Source organism: Vicugna pacos, chromosome 11 (assembly GCF_048564905.1).
Source record: "Vicugna pacos chromosome 11, VicPac4, whole genome shotgun sequence".
Taxonomy (NCBI): Eukaryota; Metazoa; Chordata; class Mammalia; order Artiodactyla; family Camelidae; genus Vicugna; species Vicugna pacos.
This window is the reverse complement of record NC_132997.1, coordinates 45,843,457-45,857,665: the sequence shown is the minus strand read 5'-3', so window position 1 is coordinate 45,857,665 and position 14,209 is coordinate 45,843,457. Positions and strand designations below refer to the sequence as shown.

Here is a 14,209-nt window from a genome sequence, read left to right as displayed (position 1 = left end):
ATGCAGTTTGGTGCAGCCACTATGGAAAACAGTGTGGAGATTCCTCAAAAGACTAGGAATAGACTTACCATATGACCCAGGAATCCCACTCCTGGGCTTGTACCCAGAAGGAAATCTACTTCAGGATGACACCTGCACCCCAATGTTCATAGCAGCACTATTTACAATTGCCAAAACATGGAAACAACCTAAATGTCCATCAACAGGTGACTGGATAAAGAAGATGTGGTATATTTATACAATGGAATACTACTCAGCCATAAAAACCGACAACATAATGCCATTTGCAGCAACATGGATGCTCCTAGAGAATGTCATTCTAAGTGAAGTAAGCCAGAAAGAGAGAAAAATACCATATGAGATCGCTCATATGTGGAATCTAAAAAACAAAAACAAACAAACAAACAAAAACAAAACGTAAATACAGGACAGAAATGGACTCATGGACAGAGAATACAGACTTGTGGTTACGGGGGGGGCGGGGTAGAGGGTGGGAAGGGATAGACTGGGATTTCAAAATTGTAGAACAGATAAACAAGATTACACTGTATAGCACAGGGAAATATACACAAAATGTTATGATAAATCACAGAGAAAAAAATGTGACAATGAGTGTGTATATGTCCATGTATGACTGAAAAATTGTACTGAACACTGGAATTTGACACAACACTGTAAAATGATTATGAATCAATAAAAATGTAAAAAAAAAAAAGGTAAGGAGGACCACCCTTCAAAAAAAAAAACAAAAGAATAATGGAAAATTCTACAACTTTCACTATGAGATGAGGCATCGCCCAGGGTGAGAAGGGACAACACAGGTCACTCCCACCTCACCTAGACACATGCGGCAATGACTCCTACCCTCCCACAGACCCAAAGTGTCACAGGGAGGCCAGAGCTCAGGCTGGCCCCAGTGTACCCCGTACCGGATACTGTCCCGCTCCGCCACGATCTTGTCCCGTTCCTGGAAGGCCCAGTCCCGCCGGCACTTGGCCACGTCTGCCTCCTGGAGGGCTTCCTTCAGCTCCTGGCACAGAGCCTTGCACTGCTTTCGAAGGATCTCGGCCTCCTTGTTGGCTCTCCCAGCATCCATTGTCACAGTGTCTTTGATCTGGTAGGGGTAAGAGGCAAGGGGTAGAGGGAGGTGACTAAGTGTTCTGGCCCAGAAGTGCCCTCCAACGGGGGCAGGAGCTGGGGCTGGACTCTTGGGAGCTGGATGGAGAGAAACACTGGGACCCTAGCCAGGGCCCATGCTGACACATCCCTGCTACACCTGCACCCCAATGACCACACGCCCCAGAGCCAGTACTCAGACCCCTAGTGACACTAAGTTAGCATCCACTAAGCTCTCAAGTCCCCAAAGAGCCAGGACCTGAAGCCAAACCCCTCTTCTTCCACAATCTCAGGACCCAGGTGGGCTGCCTCCAGGGAGGGCTTGTCCCAGTCCCACCTGGCCACTAGAGGTGTATAAGTTGCAGAGGGTCCACCACATGCCTCTAATTCCTCTCGTGACAAAACATGATGACAGGAGGACCCACTGCAGCAGAAGGCGCAAGCTCTGGTCATGATGATTCCCTGCCCTCAGTGTCTGCAATATAGTTTTTACACTCACGCAGACTAAGTTATTTCTAAAGCAGAAAATACACCAGGATGTTTGCTGATAAAGTCCTATGTGTCTCAGTTGGTTTAAAAAGCTAAAATCTGGAGGATCTGTAACTGGATCCCTCCCTAAAGCAGTATCTGCTCCTCAAATTTTCAAATCAAACTCTCTGAAGCACTTGCACACAAAGCTCCTGCTGTGCATGTATGATCCTCAGAAAACAAAGAGGAAGTGACAAATAACAAAGCTGAGTGTCCTCCACTGACCCCGGTACCTCCTCTACCATCCCTCTGTCTGTACTCTACCTCGCCCAGTACATCCTCTCCCATCCCTGTCTGTCCTCTACCTTCCAGGTACTTCCTCTCCCATCTGTCTGTCTGTCCCTTACATTCCCTGGTACTTCCTCTCCCATCCCTCTGTCTGTCCTCTACCTTCCCTAGCACTTCCTCTCCCGTCCCTAGGTCTTTCCCCTACCGCCCCGGGTACTTCCTCTTCTGTCCATTGGTCTATCCCCTACCTTACCAGGTACTTCCTCTCCTGTCCCTCTGTCTGCTACTTCCTCCATCACTCTGTCCCCTACCTCACCCGGTACATCACCTCCTGTCCTGCTGTCTGTCCCCTACCTCCACTAATACTTTCTCTTCCGTCCCTTGTTCGTCCTCTACCTCTCCTGGTACTTCCTCTGCTGTCCCTGTGTCTGTCCCCTACCTCCCTTGGTACATCCTCTCCAGTCCCTCTGTCTGTCTTCTCACACCCCTAGTACTTCCTCTCTTGTTCATCTGTCTGTCCCCTACCTTCCCCGGTACTTCATCACCCATCCCTCTGTCTGTCCTCTACCTCCCCAGCTACTTCCTCTCCCATCCCTCTGTCTGTTCCCTACCTCCCCTGTACTTTCTCTCCCATCCCTTGCTCATCCTCTACCTCTCCTGATACTTCCTCTCCCATCCCTCTGTCTGTTCTCTACCTCCACTGGTACTTCCTTTCCCATCCCTCTCTCAGTCCTCTACCTCCCCCAGTACTTCCCATTCTGTCCCACTGTCTGTCCTCTACCTCAACCAGAACTTCTTCTCCAGTCCCTTGGTCTCTCCTCTACCTTACCCAGACTTCCTCTGTCATCCCTTGATATGTCCTCTACCAACCTTAGTACTTCCCCTCCCGTCCCACTGTCACCTACCTTCCCCGAACTTCCTCTCCCATCCCTCTGTCCCCTACCTCCCCCAGTACTTCCTCTGCTGTTCCTAGCTCATCCTCTACCTCCCCAGTACTTCCTCTCCCGTCCCTCTCTCTGTTCTCTCCCTCCCCCAGTACTTCCTCTCCCATCCCTCTCTCTGTTCTCTCCCTCCCCCAGTACTTCCTCTCCCGTCCCTCTGTCCTCTACTCCCTCCTGGTACTTCGTCTCCCTTCCCTCACTCTGTCCTCTACCTTCCCCAGTACTTCCTCTTCCATCCTTTTGTCTGTCCCCTGCCTCCCCCAGTATTTCTTCTGCTGTTCCTAGCTCATCCTCTACCTCCCCAGTACTTCATCTCCCGTCCCTCTCTCCCCTACCTCTCCCAGTATTTCTTCTGCTGTTCCTAGCTCATCCTCTACCTCCCCAGTACTTCATCTCCCGTCCCTCTCTCCCCTACCTCTCCCAGTACTCCCTCTCCCGTCCCTCTGTCCTCTACCCCCTCCTGGTACTTCGTCTCCCTTCCCTCACTCTGTCCTCTACCTCCCCCAGTACTTCCTCTTCCGTCCCTCTGTCTGTCCCCTACCTCCCCCAGTACTTCCCCTCCTGTCCTTCTGTCTGTTCTATACCCCATCCTGGTACTTCATCTCCTGTCCCTCTGTCTGTTCCCTATTTTCCCCGGTACTTCGTCTCCCATCCCTCTCTGTCCTCTACCTCCTCTGGTACCTCTCCTCCCCTCCTTTTCTCTGTCCCCTACCCTCCCCGGTACTTCCTCTCCCATCCCTCTGTCTGTTCCCTATTTTCCCCGGTACTTCCTCTCCCGTCCCTCTGTCTGTCCTCTACCGTCCCCAGTACTTCCTCTCCCGTCCTTCTGTTTGTCCCCTACCTCCCCCAGTACTTCCTCTTCCATCCCTCTGTCTGTCCCCTACCTCCCCCGGTACTTCCTCTCCTGTCCCTTTGTCCTCTACCCCCTCCCGGTACTTAGTCTCCCTTCCCTTGCTCTATCCTGTACCCACCCCCAGTACTTCCTCTCCTGTCCCTCTGTTTGTCCCCTACCTCCCCCGGTTCTTCCTCTCCCATCCCTCTGTTCCCTACCTCCACCAGTACTTCCTCTCCCGTCCCTCTCTGTCCTCTCCCTCCCCCGGTACTTCCTCACCCATCCCTCTGTCTGTCCTCTACACACACACACACCCCCGGTACTTACCTTCCTGTCCTTCTTTCTGGCCCCTACCTTCCCTAGTACTTCCTCTCCTGTCCCTCTGTCCGCTACCTCCCACAGTACTTCCACAGTCCTATACTGTTCCTTCACTGTCTTTTGAGCTCAGTTTATGGAGACTAGATGTTGAAGAAAGCGCATTCAAGGGCAGCAGAAAACCACTGCCAGCCCAAGTGACCAAACTGGCCTTTCAGTGGGAGAGCTGCTCCGTCAGAGGGGCTGTCTTGCAAAGTGACCTTGTATCTGGAAGGACCTATCAGGGCATAGCGCCCCACAGCTTCCCTGTGGCAAGGACTACTGCCCCAGACGGTTCCTCTGTCCTCAGGGAGCCAGCGATCCTTCACTGGACCTAGTCAGGTCCATGACCAGAGACTGGACATGGTGAGGGACATGGTGAGGGAAGTCCCAGGGACATGCCTACTCTGAGAGGCAGGAAGCAGGGGAGGAGGTAGAGCTGATCTGATGTCCAAAGGGAGGCAAAGACCCTGACAGGCCCCTGCCCGCCCTCTCTTTGCACAATCCACTCTGGAGAAGGGGGTAGAGGGGAAGGCAGAGGGAAAGGAAAAGAGTAAATGAAGAAATGAAGGAGTTACAGAGAGAAGGGAGGAAAGTGCAGGAAGGCACAAGTGTCAGGAAGAAAAGGAGTCATGACATCAGGGGCTGGAAGGCCCACCTCAGCTGACCCCCAAGAGGTGGCTGCTCGATAGGACTGGGGTCTTGTAGACCCTCTCACCCAGAGCCAGGGTGGCTCAGGCCACACCCCTGGCCTCCTCTGGCCGGTGGGAGCGTGGTCTTGTCCAAGAAGCCAGACAAACTCAGAGGAGTTGAGGGTTTCAGTTCTGGAAGCTGCACGTGGGGGGCTCTCCTCTCCCGCCTGCTGACTGGGATCGATGCCCAGAAGAGATTCCTGCCTCAGCTGACAGGCAGACCTGACATGCAGCCAATGCCCCCTGCGAAGGCCCGGGAACTGGGCTCCAGGCTGAAGGGCACGCACGAGTGCTGGGAGGGGCGACGCCACCAGATGCCAGCAGCGTGGGCACGGGCACATCGGGGGTCTCCTCCCTCTCTGTGCTGCCACAGTCCTGCAAAGAGCTCAGTTAACCCCTTCAGCTCCATGCCCCCAGTGGCTGCTGGGGCTCACCTTCTACAGGTTTAACACATTGTCCTTGACTTTCTCGTTTATTGACAAACTCAGTAATTTTCAATGTTTTTTTCCTCATTATTTTGCTTCCCTTATTTGATGTCAACATTTTCCCCAATAATTAAGCTCTCAGATACTAGAACGTGAAAATGAGGTGATGGTTTCTCCTGGACAATTAAAGTTCTAACACATTATCTTTGCTTATTAAAAATTTCTTCATCGTAGTCTTTTAGAAATGGCATCAAAGTAAATACTTCTTTTCACAGTGGCTTTCACCTTGATGGTCTGGAGAAGTCTCATTTTTTCTTTGTATGAAACTGCCATGATTTGGCCCACTTTTGCCTATAAAAACAATTTCGTATGACTCACCCTAACCCTAACAGGGTAGTAAGACTCGGGTGGGCATAAGGATAATCCTCATCATAAAGAAAAGACTCAAACCGTTCCTACTTTATGCAGACACTAGTCTAAGTGTGTTTCCAATACTAGGTCATTTGATCATCACAACCACCCTGTGAAGCAGATGCTATCATCATTCCCATTTTGTAGAAGTGGAAACTGAGGCCATGAGAGCCAGGAGAGGTACAAGGTCCCATGACTGAGGAGGCCCACTCTCCCAGAACAGCTTGGGCAAGAGGGGGCATCACTGTCCTCGGAAACACTCACGAAGCCCTGGCTGCCTGTCGGGCATCAGTTCTGCCTCCTGTCCGGTCCAGAGGGCTCTGGCTGCAGCCATCCATGCACACTGTTGTCCCTTACCAAGCCACCCAACCTTTAACACCTTTGCTTTTCCCTCCTCACAGGCTGGTTTTAAAGCCTTCATTGTAAGTGACCTAAACAGAAAAGCAGAACAGAGAGGTATGGATACAGAACTACTCCAGTGGGAAAAAGTCTGCTATGATCAAGCTCAGCAACTCTCAACAGGGCCACAACACCCACCAACAGGATGGGAAGGTAATCTCACAGGCCTGTCCGAGCCCCAGCAGGGCCCTCCTGGTCTTGGGGGTGAAGAGAGTCAGTGATGAGGCCTAGCTGGCCAGGGAGGAGAGACGCAGAGACTCCACAAGCTGGGGGCTCAAGTCCATTCCTAATGAGCCCCTCTCCCTTTGATGCTGGAGGCACCCCCACTCCCAAGGAGCGAGGCTTGAGAATTGAGAAGGACCTTGGGCTCAGCCTAGTAGAACATCTTCCCAGCAGCAGCCCAGACCACCCCTTTAGAAAGCAGACTCCTCTGATGCTGGAGGAAAGGAACACTGCATGTGGTTTTCTGCATTCACAAGGCCAAAGGTATCTGTGGCGTTGGGAACTTGGTCTTGGCCTCTTGTTTCTTAATGAGCAAGTCCTTGGCTGGCCTGCTGACTTCCAGCATGAGGCTGATCCACCATCACATCACCACAAGTGTGGGTAGGAGTGTCTGTGCATGTCATCCAACCTTTCTCCTATGCTGCCAGCCCCGGACGCCCAGGACCACAGCTGGACCTCCGCTGCCTCCCGCCTAGAGCTGGGCGCTGAGTTTGAGTTCAGCAGGTCCCCAGGCAGTGTCTGATCACCCAGCCAGCAGCAGGCCTAGGGCGAGAGGCAGCTGCTCGCGCAGACACCGTGTGCAGCGAGGCCCCTCCTCCTCACAACTTTCCTACCTGTCGCAGTGCCTCCATCTCCTCGCTGGCCGCCTTCTTCTCAGACGTGCTGCTCTTGAGCTTCGACTCGGCCAGCTCCACCTCGGTCTGCAGCTTGTCCAGCTCGGAGATGACCTGGTCGCGCTCGCTCATGATGAGCTTGTACTCGCTGTACACCGCATCCCGCTCCTCCTTGTACTTCTCTGACTCCTTGGCAGTCTTCGCCTGCGTGGTCCTCAGCTCCGTCAGCTCTGACTGCAGCAGTTCCATCTCCCACTGCAGGTCCTTGTTCTGGGCTGTGGCCTTGTTCAGCTCGTGGTGGATGGCCTCGAACCTAGGGAGGAAGGACAGCCAGGATGCGGTGGGGTGGGGACCTGCCCGGTCAGCTCCACCATGCTGGACAGTCAAGCATGAAGTTTCAAGTGAGGTCACTCTCCACAGCCCCGAGAGAGAAAAGTCATGCAGTACCCGGTGCCCCGGACCTGGAATTTTTCTCAGCCTTTCACAAATACCAGAAGCTGCACTGAGGACTTCATGCCCTCTGCTCTACTAGAAATAACAGGGCTGTTTCTTTCATGGTCAAGCGACATTATCTTTAAAAATAAAAACAAAACAACAGTAGAATCACAGACTGTGAAAGATAAAAGTGGCCTGAATGATTGTTGAGTCTGGCCAGCTCATTTTACACATGCAGATGATAAGGCCTTGAGACACAGGTGACTGGCCCAAAGTCACCAGATTAGCATGACAGCACAGCTTCCAGGCTGGGAAGCACCTTCCATGCAGGCAGCCCTGCAAATCAGAGCAGCATTTCTGAATGTGGATTCCTTAGCAAAGAGCTGTATTTTTAAAAAGTGTGCTTTTACCAGGAAGAGAAAGAAAAATGCCATATGATACCACTTGTACATGGAATTTTTTAAAAAGGACACAAATGAACTACTTATTATTTATAACTTAGATGATCGATCTCTTGAATATGTATAAGCACATTTGACTGTCCTTCATGATTGGATTACTACATTCTGTTGATTCTTGTTCTGTGGTTGGCTTTATTCCTTTGATAACTATGTAAGTTTAAAAAGCTGAAGCTCTAAACTGTTCTTAGAGACAATGAACAGTACATATATGTAAATTTTGAAAAATATGTGTAGTACCTTGTATGTACGTATTTACATACAATATATTGTATATGTGCAGTCAAACTGTACCAATTTTACCTAATAAATCTGAAAAAGGGGGGGGCGGACCTGTGCTCTCTGATGACTGGTGTTTGGCAAACACTGTAGCTTGTCCCCTCTCAGCAGTCTAGTGCACAGCACCAGAGTAAAGGTTCTGACAAGTCCTGCAGTACAGATACCAGTTTGTGTGCAATCCAGCAATTCTCAAACCTTTTTATAGCCAGAGAACACATTTCATATAAACCTGATAGACACCCTGAAGAAAGGTATCCTGCAGGAATGCACCTTAAAGAACACTAAGGGCAGAAGTCACATCCCTGCAGATTATCTACCTTAATAAAAAGTGAAATTTTAGAAGAAACAATGCCTCGGACAATTAAGTTTCCTATTTGCTAGGTGGGTGACTGACACAGAGAGGAGAGGCTCATGGGGGGAACATCAGAAATAGGATGGTCAGAACATACCAGAATCATTCAGAAAGGAGAAAGGAGAAGAATTCCCAAGACACACTGAGTGTTAAGAAAAACTTTCCTGGAGATAAGTCATTTTTGATTGAAAAAAGCTCAACTATTTGTACTGTTTTGACCCCTAAGAAGTGGCTGGGAGTTCACAAAGCAGAGTGGCCCCCAGCAGAGAAGTTCCACCTGGCCCTCTGGCAGATCTCCGAGACAGGCCAGCTCTGGTCCCTCCCTCCCTCCCTCCCTCCCTCTGAGGCCTGGCCCTACCTCCTCAGGGAGAGGGCACACTGGTGCTGCAGCTGGATGGCCGTGTCCCTCTGCTGGGTCAGCATCTCCGTCTGCTTCAGCAGACGCTGGTTCTCCTCCTCCAGCTGCTCCAGGCGGCTCAGGTCCGAGTTGTGGATGGCGACCTTCTCACTGTACCTCTTCCGCAGGGCATCATAGTCCTTCTTAACCACCTCCAGCTTGTCCATGGCTGTGTCGTACAGCTTGTTGAGAATTTCTGACGACCCGTTGTGCTTCAACACCTGGGGATGAGAGAGTCACGCTTACCAAGGTTCTGAGGGCAGAAGGAAGGACAAACTCACCTCCGTCTGTCCCGGGGAAAGACTGTTGACAAGAAAGGGAAGGTCACACCCTCTGGCCGTCAGGAGTTGCAAGGTCTGATGCCACAGGCCCTGCAGTCATTCTGAGTTGATTCATTCGTTTACACATGTTTCTTAAGTAGTGTGCAGAAAAGAGTTACCATTGCAGGCCTGAGATGTCTATCCTTAGAAAGGCCTGCTTGCAAGCTGACCCTTGGCTGGTGTCTGGGAACATGAATGGTAAACAGCTCCCTACAGTGATACAAAACTACCCCCAAGTGACAGGAGGAGCTCCCCGTGCCTGGACTGGACGAACAGTGTGTCTTAGACCGAGTACCTGCTTTCCTCTGGGAGTCTGGAATTTCAGAACATGCTATGCAGGGCGTACTTACATGGCCAGCCCCCAGTAAAAACCCCAGGCGGGGAGCATCTCATGGGCTTCCCTGGCAACACTTCTCACGTGCTGTCACAGTTCCGTGCTGGGGGAATTAAGCATGTCCTGTGTGACTCCACAGTGGAGGACTCTTGGAACCTGGCACCTGGTTTCCTGCGGACTTCGCCCCATGCACCTCTTCCCTTTGCTGACTTTGCTTTGTGTGCTTTTGCTGAAATAAATTTTAGCCACAAGTATGATTATATGCTGAGTTTTGTGAGTCCTTCTAGTAAATCACCAAAGCTTGGGGTGATGTTGAGGGCCCCCAAAATAAGTACCTAATATGGTTTAGTTCTGTTTCAGGTACTGGTGATGCTGGACAGACACAATGACTGTGGCCTGTGGATCTCTTTTCCTGATGGGATGATACGAACACACACACACAGACACACACACACACAGACACACACACACACACACACACACACACACACACACACACACACACACACACACACCAAATAAAATAACTAGAGAGAGTAATAAGGGCTGTCAAGAAAATAAGATAAAACAGGATAATGAGCTGGAGATAGACTTTTGAGTGACAGAGTAGGAGGCTTCTCTAAGAAGGTGACGTCTCAGCTTTGGTACAAATGAAGAGCAGCAGCCAAGAGCACATCTGGCAGAAGGGTGAGCAAGTGCAAAGGCCCCAAGGCAGGAATCACCAGCCACATGCTAGGCACAAACATAAGGGCAGGGTGGGGTAACTGGAGCCCAGTGAACAACGAGGAGTGGGCTTATAAAAAGGCCAGAGAAGTGGGCAGAGCTTCAAAGCTCACAGCAAAGACCATATCCTGATTGCGATGGTAATCATGGGAGGGCTGTAAACAAGAGAGCTTTCTACTGAGTTACAAGTACTAACGTTCTTTCAGGCGCTGTTCTGCAGAATACAAAACAAATGAGTTAAGAGGTTGTCAGGACCTACTGGTTTCTGTTAAGCACCTCTGGGGATCTGAGCCCTTGGGTGGGTCCCTCTATACCTCTGGGTTTGCTTCTTTATTTTTCGAGTGATAGAACCAAACCAAAAATCTTGCTTAACTGTTCCAGCTCCAACAGCCCAGAAATTACCTGGCTCATCCAGCAAAGACTCTGAGTTATCAGAAAATCTTTGTAGCCCAGAGAACTAGAACCTGAGACTACTGAATATTTCCTTTGGAGGTGGTTGGTTAGCCCTCAATAAATACAAGAGCGAGCTGATTCAAAACTCAGAATCTCAGACAAGGAAAGTGAGTCCATTCCTCTAACACATTAGCTCCTAGGACTAGGGACTACTGGGGACTGGACAACACCAAACTGCTCTCCAAGGAGGTTATCCCAATTGTATCCCACCAGCTATGGACAGGAGTCCTGAGAGTTACTGTCATTAAGACACCCTCACTGAGATTTCAGGGTTTTCTTTCCTTTTTTAATTGTGGTAAAATACACACAACATAAAGCTGTCTTAACCATCTTTAGCCTCTCAAGAATACATTACAGTACTATTACATATATCCCCATCGTTGTGCAACCAACCTCCATAACTTTTTCATCTTGCAAAACTGAAACTCTGTCCCCATTAAACAATTCCCTGTTCTCCGTCCCCCCAGCACCTGGCAACCACCCTCTACTTTGTCTATGAATCTGACTACTCTAGAGGTACGTCATATAAATGGAATCATACAGTAGTCATTTTTAAAATTTTTATTTATTTTTTATTTTTTGGTGGGGACAGGTAATTAGATTTTTCTTTCTTTCTTAAGTGGCGTTACTGGGGATTGAACCCAGGACCTTGTGCATGCTAACCATGCATTCTACCACTGAGCTATACCCTCCCCCAGGAGTCATCTTTTTGTGACTGACATTTCATTTAGTATAATGTCCTCAAGATCCATTCAGGTTACAGTATGTGACAGAATTTCCTTCCTTTTTAAAGATGAATAGTATTCCATTGTATATATGGACTGCATTTTGTTTATCCATTAATTTGTCAAAGGACACCTGAGTTGTTTCCACCCCTTGGCTACAGTGAAACAGATCTTTTTTTTAGTAAGTATTGCCAATCTCATGGATAAAAGGATCTTTTTCTTTTTTTAAATTTGCTTTCCCGATTAATAGGTGAGCAACTCTCCTTATGTTTACTGACTATGCACATTTCCTCTTCTATGAACTGCCTGTCCATATCCTTTGATTTTCCTTCCCTCCCTTCTTCCTACCCCACCTGCCTCTTTTTTCCTCTCTTTCTTCCTTTCTTTCTATAGGACTTATTTTTTAACTCCAGGTACTAATTCTTTCCCAATTATATTGATTACAAATATCTTTTCCCAATATGTGGCTTTTAAATTTTCTTCACAGTGTCCTTCGTTATACTAAAGTTTCACATATTAATATGGTATAAATTGTTCAATTATTTCCTATGGTTTGTGCTTTGGTTGTTTTAAGAGGTTCTTTCCTTATCTTGAAATCATGAAGATACTCTCTCATCAGTTCTTCTTAAAAACACCAGTTTTACTTTCTACATCTAAATCTTTAAACTATTTGGAATATATTTTGTGCATGATGTGAGATGGAGATACATTATTCTTTTCCATAAATCACTAGACAAATGAGAACTGAGCCCACAAGTGCAGGACAAATTGAAGACACCTGAATTTGTCCAGGTGCAGACAATAAGGACTGGAGGACACCAAGGACATCTGCTGACGCAGTGCCCACCACTGAGAGGTGAAAAGGGCATCCCACAAGGACCTGCCCACACATGCCCAGGACACACAGAGCCAGTGGAGAGCTCTCCTGACTTCTTGGTCAATCAGTGCCTTCTACCCACATCTGGAAAGGATCCAGCTTCTAGACCAGACTGCCCTGACTTGTGGTCAGTACCTGAAACATTCCAATTAAAAATCACTCCAAATGTTTTATTCTCGAAACATTCCCAAGCCAGGTGAGAATCCCAAGGCTCCAAGAGCCCAGTGCTTTACTGCACAACAAAGGAACTGTTGCCATTCCCAGAGTTTCCACAAGGTGGCAGCCCCAGGCAGTCCATCCAAATGCCCTCTCTCCCACAATTGTTCCAAGCTCCGTTAATAAACTAGTTTTCAAATAAAGAAACAAAGATTTTTGGCAACTATTTAAGTTGATGACTTTTAACTAGACTTACTGTGGTGATCATTTCACAATATATACAAATAACAAGTCGTGTCATACACCTGAAACCAGTGCAGTTATATGTTAATTATACCTGAATTTTTAAAAAAAATTTAACAACTAAGAAATAAATATTGCCGTACTTTTTAAAAAAAAAACTAATTTCAAAGGTGACCTTGATACAAATAAAAACCTCATTCTGGGCACTGGCCTAGCAGAGCCTACCTTTACCCATCCACAACAGAATCTGGGGTCAACACCATGGCTTGGCCCCTCTTCAGTGGGAAACAGTCCCCAAAATGCCCCAGCGGTGAGGAGCTTGGATTGAGGCCTGTGCAACCATCCAGGGACAACTCAAAACAGAGTAAAACCACTGCCAGGATGGGTCACAATTTCCCGGTAAGAAAGGGTCAGAGAAAATCCCAGAACAGACCCAGGGATCCTTTCTGATCCTCAATCCAGCCCTGATAACAAAGTAGCATCTGGGATCCGAAGGGACCTTGGAGAGATCAGGCTGATACCCTGTGCTGTCTCGGCCGAGGCTCTGCCCATTCCAAAGGCGAAAACTCTGTGTGAGAAGGCCTTGCTTATTATGAGCTGAAATCCATCCTCCTCGACTCCTGACCTCTCATCCTAGCCCTGGAGTCACAAAGAATAATCCCTTCCCCACAGGACGGCACCCGGATATTCCAAGAGGCTGACAGACCCCCAGACACGCCTTTTCTCTTCTCTACAAGCAAGCACGGCCCAGGGTCATGCCTGTGCTGATGTAATCAAAGCCTCTGAAGAAACTTGGGAAAACCATGGCCACAGTTAACTGCAGAGGACTTGAACAACTATTCTCTCAGTCTAGAATTTTCCCTCCTGGTAGTCAGATGATATTCTAGTAGACAGCCATGCACATACACACTAACAGTCAAATGTTTCACTTCCCAGCTAAGGCTAACAGAAGTCTGAGAGACAGAATATTTAAATTTGGCCCAGAATTCTGGAACAAGAAAGGTGATACACTTCTCAGCTCAGGCAGGCAGCGGTCGTTAGAGACAGCTCCCCTCCGGCCTGTGAGGAGGTTACGGGAGGGGCTCAGGGGAGGCACAAGCCAGGGTCTGGTTGCACCCGCACAGCAAGACGCACAGCCTGAGCTGCTCCCTCCTATCTCTGCTCCACGCTGGTCAGAAGCACTCTGGGCTTCTCTGTGATGCATGCCCTTCACAGACTCAGAAATTCCTCTCCTGGGGTATCTGGGAAAAGAAGTCAACTTTCATGAATCACCAGGGAAAGAAAAAGTGTATTTAAAGACAAGGGATAGGGCCAGAAAGAAGAGAGAGGCCTTAAGTTTCCCAAATGAATTGGAAGAACCTATGAAAAAAGAAAAGCATTGCTTTGAACTCAGAAATTTCACCTCTAAGAAGCAAACTTCAGAAAACCATGCATGAAGGAACATAAGGACTTATGCAGGGGCACCCACCAGAAAATTATCTGTAACAGGAAAAAGTGCAGACAACCAAGATTCCCAACACATACAATCAATAAATTATTGACAACTAAACTATGAAGTATACTGTTGGATGGTCCAAATTTACAGAAAATATAAAGGGATCAATGACATATTATAGGATTTTAAAAATGCAGGTGGCAGAAAATAAAAACAAAAATGTACATTAAGTATGACATAGAAAATGTCCACAAGGATAT

The 14,209-nt window shown here is 48.5% G+C and overlaps 1 protein-coding gene across 2 annotated transcripts in view; it reads right to left on the bottom strand.

The window, feature by feature from the left end:
* DLG5 (discs large MAGUK scaffold protein 5) overlaps nucleotides 1-14,209 on the bottom strand; it is a 111,358-nt gene that overhangs the window by 35,864 nt on the left and 61,285 nt on the right. For both annotated transcript variants that reach the window (XM_006211609.2, XM_072971238.1), the window contains exons 6-8: nucleotides 8,645-8,904; nucleotides 6,763-7,075; nucleotides 930-1,114 (exon numbers count right to left, since the gene is read on the bottom strand). In XM_006211609.2, coding sequence (XP_006211671.2) covers nucleotides 930-1,114; nucleotides 6,763-7,075; nucleotides 8,645-8,904 — 758 coding nt within the window. The remainder of the gene's footprint in view (nucleotides 1-929; nucleotides 1,115-6,762; nucleotides 7,076-8,644; nucleotides 8,905-14,209) is intronic.